This window comes from Octopus sinensis, linkage group LG24, assembly GCF_006345805.1.
Source record: "Octopus sinensis linkage group LG24, ASM634580v1, whole genome shotgun sequence".
In the NCBI taxonomy this organism is placed as follows: Eukaryota; Metazoa; Mollusca; class Cephalopoda; order Octopoda; family Octopodidae; genus Octopus; species Octopus sinensis.
This window is the reverse complement of record NC_043020.1, coordinates 22911270-22930240: the sequence shown is the minus strand read 5'-3', so window position 1 is coordinate 22930240 and position 18971 is coordinate 22911270. Positions and strand designations below refer to the sequence as shown.

The following is an 18971-nucleotide window of genomic DNA, read 5'->3' as shown; positions in this document are numbered from 1 at the left end:
CATTCTTTCATTTTTGTAAAGTTCGTTAAGTCGCAACGAAACTTTTAGTAAAAAAATAATAAGTAGGCAAAGGCGTGGCTGTGTGGTAAGTAGCTTGCTTACCAACCACATGGTTCCAGATTCAGTCCCACTGCATGGCACCTTGGGCAAGTGTCTTCTACTGTAGCCTCGGGCCGACCAAAGCCTTGTGAGTGGATTTGGTAGATGGAAACTGGAAGAAGCCTGTCATATACATATATGTATATATATATATGTGTGTCTGTGGTTGTCCCCCCAGCATCACTTGACAACCGATGCTGGTGTGTTTACGTTCCCGTAACTTAGCAGTTCGGCAAAAGAGACCGATAGAATAAGTACTAAGCTTACAAAGAATAAGTTCTGAGGTCGATTTGTTTGACTAAAGGCGGTGCTCCAGCATAGCCACAGTCAATTGACTGAAACAGATAAACAAAAAAAAAAAAGAAAATGAGTGGAAATTAGACTGGTGTGTGTGTTAAATTAATAAGGCACTAAAAGAGAATGACCCTCCCCAGACACAATAAAACCATGTCATTATTAAATTGGTTTTTGGAACATACATCAACATGAAATATTGATGGAAGGTTTTGATTCATATCACTTTAAAATAGTGTGTCTCATATGCCAACACAATCTCAGAGGGTTTGGTATTAAAAGGGCTAAATAATGAAGAAAAGATAATAGCAAAAAAAAGTGCAGTGGTTACTGACATCTTGGGTGACGGCATGCATCAGACCACTGTAGGATGTGTTACAGTTGAATCTCTCAACAGCTTCATGGTGACTCATATTGGCTGAAAAACAGAAATATCAGAGGCAGATAAGCGGGGAAGTTTAGAACACTGTTATAATTTACAAAACAGATTGTGTCGTAAGTTACTATAGTTTTTATAGTCTGCAGATCTTTTCGGTTTGACCGGCAGTTTTTAACATAATTTCTAGGTAACTAAAAAAATTTTTAACTTCGTATACTGGTAGAATGTGTTTAGAAAACATTTTTTTCTGTTGGCTTTATTGAGAAAATTCTATAGTTTGTAAGATATTTGTTGGTTTTTTTTTTCTTCAATTTCTGCAATTTCAACCAATTAATGACGTCCATTGAGGTAAAAATCATTCTGTGCCGTATGAATATGTCCCTCGTTTAAGAAACAGATTGGGTTTATTTACATTTGTGAAGAAAAAAATTATGGGTAACAATTTCATATGACACCACTAGAAAAAACTGCCGTTCAAACCGAAAAAATCCTAGTCTGCATAGCTGTGCCATTCAAGACATGTTATATTTTACACAATGCTTCAAGCAAACTACAATACTCTAGAAAATTACTATTTTTATATCTACTAACGTGAGATATTCAGCAAAAGTACTTTGTAGTAAAGATTGTTTGCCAACGTAACATGGCAGTACTGGTTTAGGACGAATGTTGCTGTAATCTAACCCCAGGAGACATCGTCTCCAGCTGGCTATACAACACGATCTGTGTTCTTATATTTTTGAGTGTGGGTGCTAGATTCCCTTGTTCAAAAATATAAGGACACAGATTGTGTCGTATAGCCAGATGTCTCCTGGGGCTAAATTACAGCAACATTCGTCCTAAACCAGGACTGCCATGTTATGTTGGCAAACAATCTTTTATACAATACTCTATCATTAATTACAATTATAATAAATTTCGTTCTATATTTAAGAGATGAGGAATTATGTTCATTAATTACAATTGACGGATATTTGTCCTCATCTTGTTTGTTGTTAAAACAATGTTTCGGCTGATATACCCTCCAGCCCACGGTCATATGGCATAGTGGTTAAGAGCGCAGGCTACTAACCCCAAGATTGCAAGTTCAATTCCAGGCACGTAACCTGAATAATAATAATAATAATAACAACAACAACAAACATCGAAAAAACCCTTAGGAATGAGAACCCAGGTTCGAAATTTCCCCAAGACACCTGATGAAGGCTGGAGGGTATATCAGCCGAAATGTTGTGTTAACAACAAACAAGATGAGTACAAATATCCATCAAATGTAAATAATGTAAATAATGTATAATAAATTTATTAAACTTACGTGGAGGACTATGAATAAACCTCAAGTGCTGACTTTCCACTTCTTCATCAACTGGTACTGTGAAGGGACCTGGGAAAAAAACAAATAGGACCTAATTTAAAAAAGGGGTTTAAGCTAACCAAAAAACAAAAAAAAAAAATGAAGGAAATTAAAACGTGTCAGGGATGGCGAAGGCATAGGCATGGCTGTGTGGTCAAGAAGTTGCTCCATAACCACATGGTTTCAGGTTCAGTCCTATTGTGTGGCACCTTGGGCCAGTGAAAGCCTAACAAGTGATTCTGGTGGACTGGAAACTGAAAATGTGTGTGTGTGTATCATCATCATAATCATCGTTTAATGTCAGCTTTCCATGCTAGCATGGGTTGGACGATTTGGCAGAGGACTGGCAAACCAGATGGCTGCATCAGGCTCCAATCTGATCTGGCAGAGTTTCTACAGCTGGATGCCCTTCCTAAAGCCATATATATCACTATCGTTATATATTGTGTTGCATGTGTGGTGCATTTTGTTGTGTTGCATGTGTGGTGCATTTTGTTGTGTTGCATGTATGGTGCATTTTGTGTTGCATGCGTTATGTTGCATGTGATGCATTGTGTTGCATGTTTTGTGCTGCATGTGTGGTACGTGTGTTGCATATGTGGTACATGTGTTGCCTGTGTGGTACAATGTGTTGCATGTGGTACAATGTGTTGCCTGTGTGGTACAATGTGTTGCATGTGGTACATGTGTTGCCTGTGTGGTACATTGTGTTGCATATGTGGTACATGTGTTGCCTGTGTGGTACATTGTGTTTCATGTGGTACTTATGTGGTACATTTTGTGTTGTGCTGCATGTGTGGTGCATTTTGTGTTGTGCTGCATGTGTGGTACATTTTGTGTTGTGCTGCATGTGTGGTACATTTTGTGTTGTGCTGCATGTGTGGTGCATTTTGTGTTGTGCTGCATGTGTGGTACATTTTGTGTTGTGCTGCATGTGTGGTACATTTTGTGTTGTGCTACATGTGTGGTACATTTTGTGTTGTGCTGCATGTGTGGTGCATTGCAGGTATGTTGCATGTCATTTTGTGCTGTGTTGTATGTGTCTCCTTGTGAGAGTCATAAACGATTGCCATGGAAGGAAGGTCATTCATTTCTATATTCTGTTAAAATATATCCGGTCATCAGGGAATAGAAACTTTGCTTGGAAACATGTGAGAGTTGTCATCAGGAAAATTATGCAGCTGTAAAAAAAAAAACCTGTCTCAATAAACTCCGATGCAGCCCACGGAAACATGGAAAAGTGGACCTTAAAATGATGATGAATCAGTAAAAATTTGTGTTATGACCAACTGGATCAATATAAAAATGAAAAATTTATGTAAAAAAAAAAAATTAAAAAAACACAAAAAAAATGTTACCCAATCGGTATCCTCTTTTAGTTTGACTCATCTTCACACAAACATCTCGGTTGCCAGATGCACGGACACCGTCTAACAATGATGCTAATAAGGCATCCCTGTAAATTGAGAGGAGGGAAAATAATTTTAATTAATTAGTTAAAAATCAACTCAGAAAAGATTTAACTAAACTAATAAATTATAACCATCACATGTGCAGATCATCTTACATTTTTAGAATTTAGGGTCTTGCTTAACTGGTTTGTGAGAATGGTCAATGTAATGTCCAGTGGAGTGAAGTGGGTTATTTTGTGGCCTTTGAAGCAAATTATGGTGTTTTATGGACAGAACAAAATCCCAGACAGGATTGTCCACATTGCATTGTTTGTTTATTCTGGTCAAACATGCTGCATGTGGGCAGCTCTAAATACACTGCATATAGATAATTCCAAATGCACTACATGTGGGCAGCTCCAAAGGTGCTACATGTGGAGCTGCTCCCATTTGTGATGCATGACACTTTCCCCAGTGTGCAACATGAGACTTCTCCCAATGCACAAAATAAGGCAACTTCAAATGTGCTACATGTGGTGACTCCCAATACACTACATGTGACAACCCCTTGCTTGAGCAGTACCTAACTCCAAATTCACATATGGACAGCTCCAAATGTGCTGCATGTATGTGGCTTCAAAGGTGTTGCATGCCAGCTACTCCTGGTGTGCTACATGAGACTGTCCCCCCAATGCACCAAACGAAGCATCTCTAAATGTGCTACATGTGGCAATTCCCAATATACTACATGTAACAACCGCTTTCTTCAGCAGCATGTAACTCCAAATTCACATGTGGGCAGCTCCAAATGTGCTCCATGTATGTAGCTTCAAAGATGCTGCATGCCAGCTACTCCTGGTATGCTACATGAGACTGTCCCCCAATGCACCAAATGAAGCAGCTCTAAATGTGCTACATGTGGCAATTCCCAATACGCTACATGTGACAAATCCATGCTTGAGCTGCATATGATATAGTTCCAAAAGCACAACAAATGTTTGTGTACCATTCTCTTTCATTTACACTATCCTCCACAGAAATATTATTCTACAAATAGAAAAGATTTGCTCAAAGGCAGGCAATAGCCTTTCAACAACCAACAATCATTAAAGAACCCCCCCCCCAAAAAAAAGACTAAAATCCCAAGTGTTTGTCCTTACCTATCGGTTGATTGGTATGTCCTCACATCACCTTTCACGTGTTCAACACTAAATCTCTGAGGGTTCTCATTATAACGGATAATAGCAAATATCTGAAGAATACCAGGAAACAAAATAAACGTGTTATAAACCCAAACTCGAATATCAAAGTTTAAAAGGTTTTAATCGACTAAAAATACAGCAAAATACAATACGAACGAAGATTGCTAAAATTGTAAGCAAAACCAAACTTCAACGCAATAACATTTTTATGCAGCGAGTTGCTAGATTCTAGACTAACTAAAACCAACGCTGGACATGTCTCTTTTACTCTTTTACTTGTTTCAGTCATTTGACTGCGGCCATGCTGGAGCACCGCCTTTAATCGAGCAAATCGACCCCCGGGACTTATTCTTTGTAAGCCCAGTACTTATTCTATCAGTCTCTTTTTGCCGAACCGCTAAGTGACGGGGACATAAACAACACCAGCATCAGTTGTCAAGCAATGCTCGGGAGACAAACACACATACACATATATATATATATATACATATATACGACGGGCTTCTTTCAGTTTCCGTCTACCAAATCCACTCACAAGGCATTGGTCGGCCCGGGGCTATAGCAGAAGACACTTGCCCAAGATGCCACGCAGTGGGACTGAACCCGGAACCATGTGGTTGTTTAGCAAGCGACTTACCACACAGCCACTCCTGCGCCTATATATGTCGTCTGCAAACAGAATAGAACTCCGTGCAGTCGCACAGCAGGCATATAACAGCAATCGAGACAATCAAAATCACGTGATCAAAACTAAAATCACAACAAAACATTACACAAAAATGGAAATTTGTTTGTTTTGTTTTGAGGGGTTTTTTTTTGTTTTTTTTTTTTTCTGGTGAAGGTAAAATGGTGGAGAGGAACAAGAACTGTCCTTGGAGGAAAGGGCAATGGTGAATCAGATTTGATCCTTTCGTAACTATGTTTCTAACCAAAATACACCCCTTATGTGTCTCAATTGAATTCTAAAATAATCATGAATTTAGACTGGTTTCACAGAACAACAACTCATCCACAGTGAAACATTTCAGAGAATCAAGTAGAACAAAATAGGGGAAAAAAAAATCTCCAAAATTTCAGGTCTCAGATCATCATCATCATCATCGTTTAATGTCTGCTTTCCATGCTAGCATGGGTTGGACGATTTGACTGAGGTCTGGCGAACCAGATGGCTGCACCAAACTCCAATCTTGATCTGGCAGAGTTTCTACAAGCTGGATGCCCTTCCTAACGCCAACCACTCCGAGAGTGTAGTGGGTGCTTTTACTTCTTTTTTTTTTTTGTTAAAATTATTCTTTTCAATTGTCTACAAACACAACCAGGCTAAAATAATTAATTCATTCTTCCAGAAGTGAATAAAAAATTTTCCAATTTGAGGGTATGTGCCCCATAGATTCTAACATGGGCCCCCCTATATGGATTCTAATGGTGCAGAGGCCCACATGCCATTGGGCAAACTGGCAACCTGGCCAGTCCGCCACTGCCTGGGCACGACACACGAGAAGCAAAGTAAATTGATAAAAGAGACTGGTTGCGTACTTACATCACAGAGAGGCTTGCAAGTGACTACATTGTATGTGGCTGGATCACGTTCGACCAAACAGTTTTCAGTAAGACACAGGGTTCGTCGAACACAATCATTGTGGCGGGGCGAGATTTTCTGGACTACAAATTCTGAGTAGGAAGTTAAACATTCATCCGAACTGACAAAAGAAAAAAAAACAAACAAACAAAACAAAATTGAGGAAGAAAGAAAAACAAGAAAAAAACAGGAGAAATAATTTTGACTTGCAAAGTTATTAACCTTTTTGTTACCAACCCGGCTGAAACCACCTCTGGCTCTTTAGTACAAATGTCTTTTTTTCATAAGTTTTGAATTAAAATCTTCCACCAAACCTTAGTCACAATTTACATTCCTAACACTAGCTGAATGATAACTAAGTTATTTTACTAAATTCTTTGTTATATTCAAAATTAATTGAAAGAAGCGCAGAGCATCTCAACAGAAATATGGTAACAAAAGAGTTCAAGTCACCATGATATTTTTAACCCCTTTGATACCAACCCGGCTGAAACCGCCTCTGGCTCTTTAGTACAAATGTCTTTTTCTCATAAGTTTTGAATTAAAATCTTCCACCAAACCTTAGTCACAATTTACATTTTTAACACTAGCTGAATGATAACTAAGTTATTTTATTAAATTCTTTGTTATATTTAAAGTAATTGAAAGAAACACAGAGCATCTCAACAGAAATATGGTAATGAAAGGGTTAATCAATGATGATGATGATGATGATGATTAGTACAAATTCAGACTTAATCAACAAGACCCATGGTCAAATGAATTAACTATGGAATGAAATCAAAGCTATTGTTACCAATTTTTACTATAATCAAGAAATGATAAAAACATCTATAAATTGAGTTAGCACCCACAAATCTTGCCGTGTGTGTGTGTTTGTAAATGGGTAGGAAGATTTGTGAGTGTGTCCATGCACATACACACATGCACAAAATAAGCAAAGTCATGGCTGTGTCATTAAGAAGTTTGCTTCACAGCCACACGATCTCAGGTTCAAGCCCACTGTGTGGCACCTTGGACAGTGTCTTTTACTACGGCCCTGTTATTTATGACATCATTCATGCGTTTGTACTGGTTTTAGTTTTAAGGTTATAGGATTAGGGTTTTCGGGTTAGGGTGTTAGGGTTTTAAGGTTAGGGTTTTAGGGTTAGGGTGTTAGGGTTTTAAGGTTAGGGTTTTAGGGTTTTAAGGTTAGGGTTTTCGGGTTAGGGTGTTAGGGTTTTAAGGTTAGGGTTTTAGGGTTTTAAGGTTAGGGTTTTAGGGTTAGGGTGTTAGGGTTTTAAGGTTAGGGTTTTAGGGTTTTAAGGTTAGGGTTTTCGGGTTAGGGTGTTAGGGTTTTAAGGTTAGGGTTTTAGGGTTAGGGTGTTAGGGTTTTAAGGTTAGGGTTTTAGGGTTTTAAGGTTAGGGTTTTCGGGTTAGGGTGTTAGGGTTTTAAGGTTAGGGTGTTAGGGTTTTAAGGTTAGGGTTTTCGGGTTAGGGTGTTAGGGTTTTAAGGTTAGGGTTTTAGGGTTAGGGTTGTCATAAATAAGTGACAAACGAAAAATACGCTGCCAGAAGTTCTTGTTGACGATATGTGCATCTCTGATCCCGAGCAAAAATAGTGGGGGAGCATCATAGCCGTGTGTTGAATGGAATTCTTGGAGGTTTGGTTAATTCACCTTTGGAAATATGGTTCGTTCAACATCCTTAAATTATCCTTATTCAGGGACCTTTTGAGCGGGATAGGCTACTTGACCAGAGGAAAATTCTAACTGGGCCCCACCTGCAAGGTCATGTGCTGTTTATCTTGATATGAGATCACCATGTCACGCACATATAGTTGTGATGCATGTGCCTGGTGTACCCTTATCAGACGGGTAGTCATGATGGGTATACTGGGCTTCGTATATTTTACCCCAGTTTCACTTGATGGCATGCACTGCTCTCCCACTCAGTAATATTAATAATAATAATAAAGTTTACAAACTCACCTGAAATTACCAAATTTGTGGGAAAGAAACTGGTCAAATGTGATGGGATCTTTTCTACATTTTACAGAAATTCCAATATTGTTCGCCGCCGAGTCTGCTATACTCTTGATCAGCTGTTCTTTCTGGTCCAGCACAAACAGATGCTGAAATGACAACAATTATAAATAAAACACGCCACATGAAATATTGATGCTGAAATAGGATTTTGCAATTTCCTAATAGAGCATTAGAATTAGTAATTAAGATTTCAATGAAAAATAAATCTTTAAAGGAAGGTCCAAAGTCCTGTTTGAAATTCAGACCATCTTTTGAAGATGAATTTTCTTTTGTGTCATCCATCTGATATGAGCTCAGTTCTATTATATAGGATGTATGTGTGTAAGTATGTGGTATGTTTGCATGGTACATAGGAGACAGGTTCCAGAACCATTTATGCATGATTGTATGCAGTCTATTATTTCCCATTTTATATTTGCAATTACATTGTTTTCTTTGAATACCCAAACATGTTTAGACACACCAAAGTAAATTTAAGAAAAAAAAAGCAGCCTTAACTAGAGTAAATTAAAAAGACGCCTCTTCATCAAAAAACCAACCAATGTAAAAGCGGAAAACAGACAGGTTCAGTGAAACCATCAAAACGATGTATTTACTGCCGACCGATCACCATCCTGTCAATTACATTATGCAATATCTATCATTCCATCCACCATGCAGTAAATTATTTCTGCTGTACTAATTTTGCATGCTTGTGTGTGTTTCTGTCTATCTAATCATCATCATCGTTTAATGTCCGCTTTCCATGCTAGCATGGGTTGGACGATTTGACTGAGGGCTGGCGAACCATATGGCTGCACCAAAATCCAATCTTAATCTGGCAGAGTTTCTACAGCTGGGTGACCTTCCTAACGCCAACCACTCCAAGGGTGTAGTGGATGCTTTTACGTGCCACCGGAACGGGGCCATTCAGGCGGTACTGGCAACGACCTCGCTCGAATCTTTTACAGGTGCCAGTGAAGCGATGCTGGTAACGATCACGCTCGAATGGTGTCTTTTACATGCCACCGGCACGGAGGCCAGATAGCCGCTCTGGCAACGATCATGCTCAGATGGTGCTCTTAATACCCTACTAGCACAGGGCTTGAGTGCCAGTAAGGCGACGCTGGTCACGATCACACTCGAAAGGTGCCTTTTAAGTGCCACTGGCACGGATACCAGTTAGCCGCTCTGTCAATGATCACACTCGTATGGTGCTCTTTGCACCCCGCTAGCACGGACGCCAGTCATTGAATTTGATTTTAATTTCACTTGCCTCAACAGGTCTTCGCAAGCAGAGGTCTTAGCCAAAACAGCAAACACACACACAAAAACATATACAAACAATACATACACACACACACACAAACACCCACACTAACAAATACACATACAAAGAAACAAATGCAGGCGCAAAAATGGACAGAGAAGCAAACAAATGCTACATGTGCATGCAGGAACACACATGTGCACCAAAACAGTAACAAAGGCTAATGGAAACATGACTCACCAATCGACTGTTGCCTCCGTATATCACAGCCACACCCCCTGGGTAATCAGACACCTAATAAAGAGAGACAAAGCGCTAATTAATTACAGTGAAATGTAACAATGTGTTAATTAGATATTCACATGCATACATACATATTCATATATATATATATTTCTTTACTACCCACAAGGGGCTAAACACAGAGGGGACAAACAAGGACAGAAAAACGGATTAAGTCGATTATATCGACCCCAGTGCGTAACTGGTCCTTAATTTATCGACCCTGAAAGGATGAAAGGCAAAGTCGACCTCGGCGGAATTTGAACCCAGAACGTAACGGCAGACGAAATGCGGCTACGCAATTCGCCCGGCATGCTAGCGATTCTGCCAGCTCGCCGCCTAAATTCATATATATATATATATATATACAGGCATACATGTACAGTGGAGGCGCAATGGCCCAGCGGTTAGGGCAGCGAACTTGCGGTCACAGGATCGTGGTTTCGATTCCCAGTCCGGGCATTGTGAGTGTTTATTGAGCGAAAACACCTAAAAGCTCCACGAAGCTCCGGAAGAGTGTAGTGGTGATCCCTGCTGTACTCTTTCACCATAACTTTCTCTCACTCTTTCTTTTGTTGAAATCTTTATCTCTAATTAGTGGTTTGGACTTTAGTTGTTCCTTCTAGCATAAGGGAGTCCTATGATGGACACCTCTTATGTTTTTAAATGTACACTGTATTTTATATCTCTTTCCTGGATAGGAACTTTCCAGTTGTCAACTCTGAATGATGGAAGCTAGAGAGAGAGAGAGAGTATGTGTGTGTGTGTGGTTAAGAATAGACAAGAGTCCAAAATCAAACTTACCATAGTTAAACCTTCCATGTCTTTGTAATCATATGAAACTAAGACTTTATTTGTTGCTGGATCGACTTGATCCAGTGACGAGGGATTGACCTCAAGGATCACAGTGACACGAGTTTCTGACCAGTGATATTTGAAGGCATTGAATCGCTGAAAGAAAGAAGAAGAAAAAAACTTAAAAACAAGCACAGAGAGAAAACGAGAGAGAGACAGACACACTGAAACATACAGGCATAAGCATGCACACACAGACACATGAACGGAGATACACACAACCATGGGCCAAAGGATCGATGAAATTGCTTTGACTCAATAGAGTGACTCTTTGAACATAAAAGGGAAGAATACTGTGGCGCCAACAGTCCAAAAATGGACTCTAAGGTCAGTCTAATGTGTCACCTGGTTTAACGCCTGGGCCTCCACAAACCACATGGTGGCCTTTAGCAGATTTCACTATCACTATCATTTGAAACAACACCAGAAATGAATAGGTTTAGCTGCTCTACAGCAAGAAACTTGCTCAGTTCTGGCTGCTTCTGTCATATAAAATGCAACAATTATTTAAAAAATATGTAGCTTTTTTAATTATCTTACCTTGACATTGGTGTTCTGTTCAGCAAATAGTTTTCGGAAACGCTGGAAGAGAAAATAAATTGACAATAATTAGAGAATAACCACAGTGGTTTTACAAATTATATATAACTGGACATCAAATGGTCACTGGAAATATACATACTGGCCAAAAGGGACAGAGACTAGGAACTGGTAACAAGCTGACTACAGGAGACAGATGAGCTGGCCACGGGAGACAGTCAAGCCAACCATGAGAGATAGTCAAGCCAACCACGGGAGAGAGTCGAGCCAACCATGGGTGACAGACAGGCTGAGCACAAGAAACCATCAAGCCCTCCACTGGACGGACACAGACACATACACACGGCTTTACACATACATTCAATCTCTCTCGCACATGCACACACCAATACACACTGCATCATATCGCTTTGAAATTTTGATGAGGTGGCTTAATTTTTTAGAATGACATTGTAGGGTTGGTGTGAGAGGCCAAACCTGACCAATTTGAGCAGAAAACATGTAGAATATTTGGACCACATGTGGCCAGTTTAAATATTAAAGGATTAAAAAAGAATAAACATAAAATTCAAGACATGGAATGTAGCGACTGCTTAGTCCCAAGTCAGCCTCTACTGAACAGATCTAGGATCGAAGACACTCCACCCACAACCATCCCATCAAGAAAATGCACCTTTGATTCTACCACCCAAGCGTTACCAGCGTCGTCTTACTGGTACTCGTGCCCGTGCTAGTAGGGTGCCAAGAGCACCATCCAAGCGTGATCGTTGCCAGGGCAGCCAACTGGCTTCCGTGTCGGTGGCACATAAAAGGGCACCATTTGAGTGTGATCGTTACCAACATCACCTTACTGGCACCTGTGCTTGTGGCATGTGTAAAAAGATTCGAGCGAGGTCATTGCCAGTACCGCCTGACTGGCCCAAGTGCTGGTGGCACATAAAAAGCACCCACTACACTCTCAGAGTAGTCGGTGTTAGGAAGGGCATCCAGCTGTAGAAACTCTGCCAAATCAAGATTGGAGCCTGGTGCAGCCATCTGGTTCGCCAGCCCTCAGTCAAAATCATACGCATGGAAAGCGGACGTTAAATGATGATGATGATTACAACGGTGCGTAATTTGAGAGAGATTTAGATCTAACTGCTCTTTCTAGCACATAGAGACTATCTTGCTGCTTCATCTTACCTATGGTTACAAGGAAATATGGAAGTAGAAGCTGAAAGAACCAGGGATGAAAAGAACACAAGAAACAGAAGATTTAAGGTTTAACTTACCAATGCCTCCGTCAAAAGGTCTGGTCGGTGGTCTGTTGAGAACCTCATTGTCTCTATTTTACGCTGATTCTTGCGCATTGTAATGGAGAATTCATTATTGGTGGGTGCCTTACTATTCGGCACAATACTAATAAATTCACTGTAGGGCCACTGGAAAATAAGAGAGAGTAGAAAGGATACGTTGATATTTATGTATTACATACATATTTGCAAATATTTACATAGGTGTAGGCATGGCTGTGTGGTTAAGAAGCTAGCTTCGCACCCACATGGTTCCGGGTTCAGTCCCACTGTGTGGCACCTTGGGCAAGTGACAAAATTCCGTGCGGCATCTCAGTGGACAGGTCACTGTCTCAAAGCGACGAAAATATTTCGACAAATTAAATTTAAATGGTGAAGTGAATCTAACGGATTTTGCGTGTTTCTTAAATGGCTTATAAACACCTTCCACGCTGCAATTGTTTTCGTTCCAGCACACGACCTCAGATCAGGTCACTTGCTATGCAAGTACATCCCCGTAATTAAAAAAGAAACTCTTACCCGATTGGTGATCTCCAACGTGTTGAGGTTATAAGTTGTAATGCCATGGGTGCCAACAGAGAAAATGCGCTTATATCTGTAAAAGACAAAATAAATTCCATGTATAAAATAATAACAATCACAATGGCTTCAAATTTTGGCACAGGGCCAGCAATTATGAGGGGAGGATAGGTCGATTACATCAACCCACGTACTCAAACTGGTACTTATTCTATCAACCCCAAAAGGATGAAGGATAAAGTTGGTCATGCAGCAAGTAGGAAATATCACTAAACATTTAACTTTAGTGGGATTTGAACTCAGAACATAAGGAGCTGCAAGAAATGCTGCGAAGCATTTTGGCCAGCATGCTCATGGTTTTGCCAGTTCACTGCTTTAATAATAATAATAATAATAATAATGATAATAATAATGGTTTCAAAGTTTGCTACAAGGGCAGCAATTCTGAGGGAGGAGATGAGTTGATTATATCGACCCCAGTATGCAACTGGTACTTAAAATTCTGTAGTTTGTAAGATATTTGTCGGTTTTTTTCTTCAATTTCTGCAATTTCAACCAATCATTGACGTCTATTGAGGTAAAAAAAAACATTCTGTGCCATATGAATATGTCCCTCGTTTAAGAAACAGATTGGATTTATTTACATTTGTGAAGAAAAAAATGATACCCTTTCACCCACCCCTAACCCTAAAACAGATTGAAATGCAATAGATTGATACTAGGGTCATAATTATGGGTGACAATTTCATATGACACCGCTAGAAAAAACTGCTGTTCAAACCGAAGAGATCCCAAAAATTTTAGGACAATAAAAATAAGAAAAAAATGTGGAAATTTTACTGGTGAGTGTGTTCCATTATAAGGCACAAAAAGAAAATGACTCTCCCTTGACACAAGTAGTTTTGAGGGAAATCTGTTCAATAAATACATTCTGGAGTACCAATACAATAGAATACTCACTTTCCTTTCCAAGAATGTTTTGTGATGAAATAGCAGGCTATGTCTATGTTGTCTTTGATGGAATCCATGATGTCCTGCAAGTAGAAAAGAAAGGAAGTAAGATAGATGATTGCTGTAACAATGGAACCTCTGTGTGTCTTGATAAATTAATGGGGAACTATGTGTTTACTTGACATGCTAATAACGGCAGCCAAGAAAGAAATAGAATGAAATCTCCTTCAAATCACATCTACATAGTTAAAAAAGGAAGTGTATCGGACTAGAAGTTCCATCCATCCATTTTCTCTACCCACCATTCCTGGAATGCCTTTAAGAGTAAAGTCCTCAGATACCTCCTCCATAGGGTCCTATGAGAAGCAACCATCATCACACTTTTTGGTTGGATTCTCATGTGCAACCAACTGAGTCTATGGATATTTTCAAAAAAATTTTTCACACAAAAAGCTTCCCACCATTGTTTCAAAGACCATGATGAAAAAGGAAAATTGGAAAAATCTTCGTCAAAATGGAGAAAATCCAATTTATGTTGGGTGTCCTGATCCAAAACACCACCATTTACAGCCATTTTTAACGAGCAAAACACCTACCCGTCCAAACATTTAAACCAAATTTTCTCAAAATAACTTGTCCTCCCTTTTGAGAAACACTGATTTAACCTAAATGTGAGACACCAGCAAAAGAAGAAATAATGTTAGACTTTTTTTTCTATTCCAAAGAAAAACGATTTTATTCACACAAATATGCAACCAAAGAGTATAAAGTACCAGTAAGTACATCGCAACAGATGATGTACTTGCGCGTACAAATGCACTTTCCCACGGCTTTATCGATCGCATTCTCACCTGGAATCGATTTTTGTAATTTTTTCAAGATGTATACACGCCCTGATACCGTCGGTATCTACATATCAAATTTGAGTGCAATCAGATGGAGGATGCCCAAGATCCTAGAAGACACACAGACAGACAGAATGGATTTTATATAATAGACATTCCATCCAAATTTTACTGAAATGGGGTTCATGTCCCAAAATTTCAGGATGTATTTAGTTCTATACCCTACTACAAATATGTCGAAACTCAATTTAGGATTTAGGTAGGCCTGAAAAAACACCAACAAATTGACTGTTTGTTACACGTAACAGAACAGGTTTTACATAAACATTTCAAAAATTACCAAAAAATAAATTTCCTTTCCAAGAACCTGAAAAAAAAAAAAAAGCAACATCATGGTCACTATTAGTGTAATTTAACGATGATTATCACCTCAGTTTCTAAGATATGACGTCACAAATATGGCTAATTATTCACTACAGCCAATTAGGCAAGATTTCAACCCATTAACTGGCCATTCAAAATTGTCATATTTCCTAAAATATTCATCCAAATTTCACAAATGAGGTATAAAAATGTTTTCCGTTTTTTGGATGATCGCCAAGAAATTACATTTCAGTATTTTCAAAAATTCATAGTGATACCCACTTAAAGCATACAAAGGCATACATATCAGCCAATAACGTTTATATTTACACATACGTATGTGTGTGTATATATATAAATATACTCTTTTACTTGTTTCAGTCATTTTGACTGCAGCCATGCTGGAGCACCGCCTTTAGTCGAGCAACTTGACCCCAGGACTTATTCTTTGTAAGCTCAGTACTTATTCTATCAGTCTCTTTTGCCGAACCACTAAGTGACGGGTACGTAAACACACCAGCATTGGTTGTCAAGCAATGCTAGAGGGACAAACACACAAACATATACACACACATACATATATATATATACATATATACGACAGGCTTCTTTTAGTTTCCGTCTACCAAATCCACTCACAAGGCTTTGGTCGGCCCGAGGCTATAAGTAGAAGACACTTGCCCAAGGTGCCATGCAGTGGGACTGAACCCGAAACCATGTGGTTGGTAAGCAAGCTACTTACCACACAGCCACTCCTGCGCCTATATATATATATATATATATATATATATATATATATGTTCTATTTTTCTTACACGTTTCAGTCATTTGATTGTGGCCATGCTGTAGCATAGTCTCAAATGGTTTTAGTCAAAATTGATCCCAGGACTGCTAAGCATTTTGCCCGGCGTGCTAACGATTCTGCCAGCTCGCCGGAAGATAAATACCAAAAGACAACATAAGGTTCCTGAGGCCGGTGTCTAACTGGACGGAAGACCACTCATATTGTCACATCTGAAGACAGTCTATGTATTTATACGATGTGCGTTAATAGGTGTGTGTATGTGTAAGGGTGTATGTATGCGTATGAGTGAGTGTTTGTGGGTCTCCTAGTCTTGATATCGTTCAATACTTGTTAAAATTAATCGCTGAGAGGTCACAAGCCTTAAACAATTTCCATAGGGTACAGGAAAGGATAGAACATCACCTGCATATGATAGAACATCCCCTGCATATGATAGAACATCACCTGCATATGATAGAACATCACCTACTATGAAGCAATGTCAAATACAACAATGACACCAGTATAATAATAATAATAATGATAATGATAATATTAATAATGATAATGTTCAATCTCACCAAATATATAATTTTATGTAATGAATAAAATATTTGATAGTGACACTTACCAAACAAAATCAATTCTTTATTTTATATATATGTGTGTGCATGCATTATGTATATGTATGCATGTGTGTATATATATATGTATATGCCTATATATATATGTACACACACACGTGTATGTGTTTATATGTGTATATATGTGTGTATACATTTGTACATGTGTGTATGTGTGCGCATGCATGAATGTATATCTCTATTTATATACATGTGTATATATGTGTGTGTGTGTGTGTGCACATATATATATATATATATATATATATATAGATATATATATATACACACACACACATATATATATATAAAGAACATATATATACACACACATATATATAAAGAATATATATATAGACATATATAAAAGAATATGCATATATATATATATATATACACACATACATATATACATATGTGTGTATGTACATATGTATGCATGTGTGTGTGCAAGTATATATATATATATATGTATGTATGTATGTATGTATATACATATGTGTGCATGTAAATGTGTGTTGTACTGTTTTTACCGAGAGAGAGATCTGTTGAACCGATGCCAACCTGAAACAACAAATGGAAAATGATAATATAAAATCAACGCCGTTGTTTTAATGACCGCTTTTCCATGCCAACACCGGCTGGCCGAGGGTCTCGGTGGCAACGCTTCCATAACCAGATGCCTTACTTGGCACAAGCTCATATAGCGGGGGCCCCTTATGGCATGCACAGATATGGAATACCTATTTTTAAAAATTGGAATATTCACACACAGAGTGCATGTGAGTGGGTGGTGTGCATGCTTGTGTGTGCATATATTTTGACACACAAAGATGTATGCACACACAGACACATAAACATACATACACACACACATATGTATACATACATACATACATACATACATACATATATATATATATATATATATACAACGGGCTTCTTTCAGTTAACCTCTACCAAATTCACTCACAAGGCTTTGGTCGGCCTGAGGCTATAGTAGAAGACACTTGCCCAAGGTGCCATGGAGTGGGACTGAACCTGGAACCATGTGGTTGGTAAGCAAGCTACTTACCACACAGCCACTCCTGCGCATTATTTCTACATATTCAAATAGATACACACACATTTATACATACATTCAAACACACAAAAACGTGTCTATACTGTGTGTGTGACTACATTTATGTGTATGTCTGTATGTACATGTGTGTGTGTGTGTGTGACTACATGTATGTGTATGTCTGTATGTACATGTGTGTGTGTGTGACTACATGTATGTGTATGTCTGTATGTACATGTGTGTGTGTGTGTGACTACATGCATGTGTATGTCTGTATGTACATGTGTGTGTGTGTGACTACATGTATGTGTATGTCTGTATGTACATGTGTGTGTGTGTGTGTGTGACTACATGTATGTGTATGTCTGTATGTACATGTGTGTGTGTGTGTGACTACATGTATGTGTATGTCTGTATGTACATGTGTGTGTGTGTGTGACTACATGTATGTGTATGTCTGTATGTACATGTGTGTGTGTGTGTGACTACATGTATGTGTATGTCTGTATGTACATGTGTGTGTGTGTGTGACTACATGTATGTGTATGTCTGTATGTACATGTGTGTGTGTGTGTGACTACATGTATGTGTATGTCTGTATGTACATGTGTGTGTATGTGTGTGACTACATTTATGTGTATGTATGCATGTGTGTGTGTGTTTTAGGGAGAATCGAATCTGGGAGGCTGTGGTGTTGATGCCTCCACTCAAACACACACTACAAACACTAGATGTAACGAAACACTGGAACACGGATGCCGTAACAAACAACGACCGAAACGTCTCTATGACGCGTCAGTGGTGTTATCCAAGTCAGTTGTAATTCGACAGAAACTTGGCTGCTATTTCTCACAGATGAAATCCACCCACAGGCTAGAGAGTCACTAAGTCATCGAGGGGGTGGGGATCTATGTCACCTGTCTCAGCCACCTGTTCTCTGTCGACCACCTGCACTTTTAAGCAACACATTTATGTTGTAATCAACAAGATGTGTTATTAATCTTTACCTGTAGCTTCCAGTAACTCATTAATTACAGGCAGTGATTAATTTTTTTACACTACCTTCGTTAATTAAATCGTCCGGCAAGTTATAGGCGGAAGGTTCTGAACAGCCCCAGGCACACGTAATGACTATGTGGTTAAGAGGCTCACTTTACTAACTTGTTTGAGGTTCGGTCCCACTGTGTGGTAACTTTGGCAAGTGGCTTCTAGCATAGCCCCAGGGAAACCAATGTAAGTAGGTTTGCTAGGCAGAAACTGTGAGGAAGCCTGTCATATAT

The 18971-nt window shown here is 38.9% G+C and overlaps 1 protein-coding gene across 4 annotated transcripts in view; it reads right to left on the bottom strand.

Annotated features, from left to right (window-relative positions):
* LOC115223764 (dnaJ homolog subfamily C member 13) overlaps nt 1-18971 on the bottom strand; it is a 136684-nt gene that overhangs the window by 74806 nt on the left and 42907 nt on the right. For all 4 annotated transcript variants that reach the window (XM_029794417.2, XM_036512882.1, XM_036512881.1 and 1 more), the window contains exons 2-13: nt 14023-14096; nt 13063-13138; nt 12523-12672; nt 11252-11293; nt 10661-10807; nt 9815-9868; nt 8269-8411; nt 6260-6419; nt 4678-4769; nt 3485-3582; nt 2088-2156; nt 729-811 (exon numbers count right to left, since the gene is read on the bottom strand). In XM_029794417.2, the coding sequence (XP_029650277.1) occupies nt 729-811; nt 2088-2156; nt 3485-3582; nt 4678-4769; nt 6260-6419; nt 8269-8411; nt 9815-9868; nt 10661-10807; nt 11252-11293; nt 12523-12672; nt 13063-13138; nt 14023-14090 (1182 nt within the window). In that variant the 5' untranslated portion in view covers nt 14091-14096. The remainder of the gene's footprint in view (nt 1-728; nt 812-2087; nt 2157-3484; nt 3583-4677; nt 4770-6259; nt 6420-8268; nt 8412-9814; nt 9869-10660; nt 10808-11251; nt 11294-12522; nt 12673-13062; nt 13139-14022; nt 14097-18971) is intronic.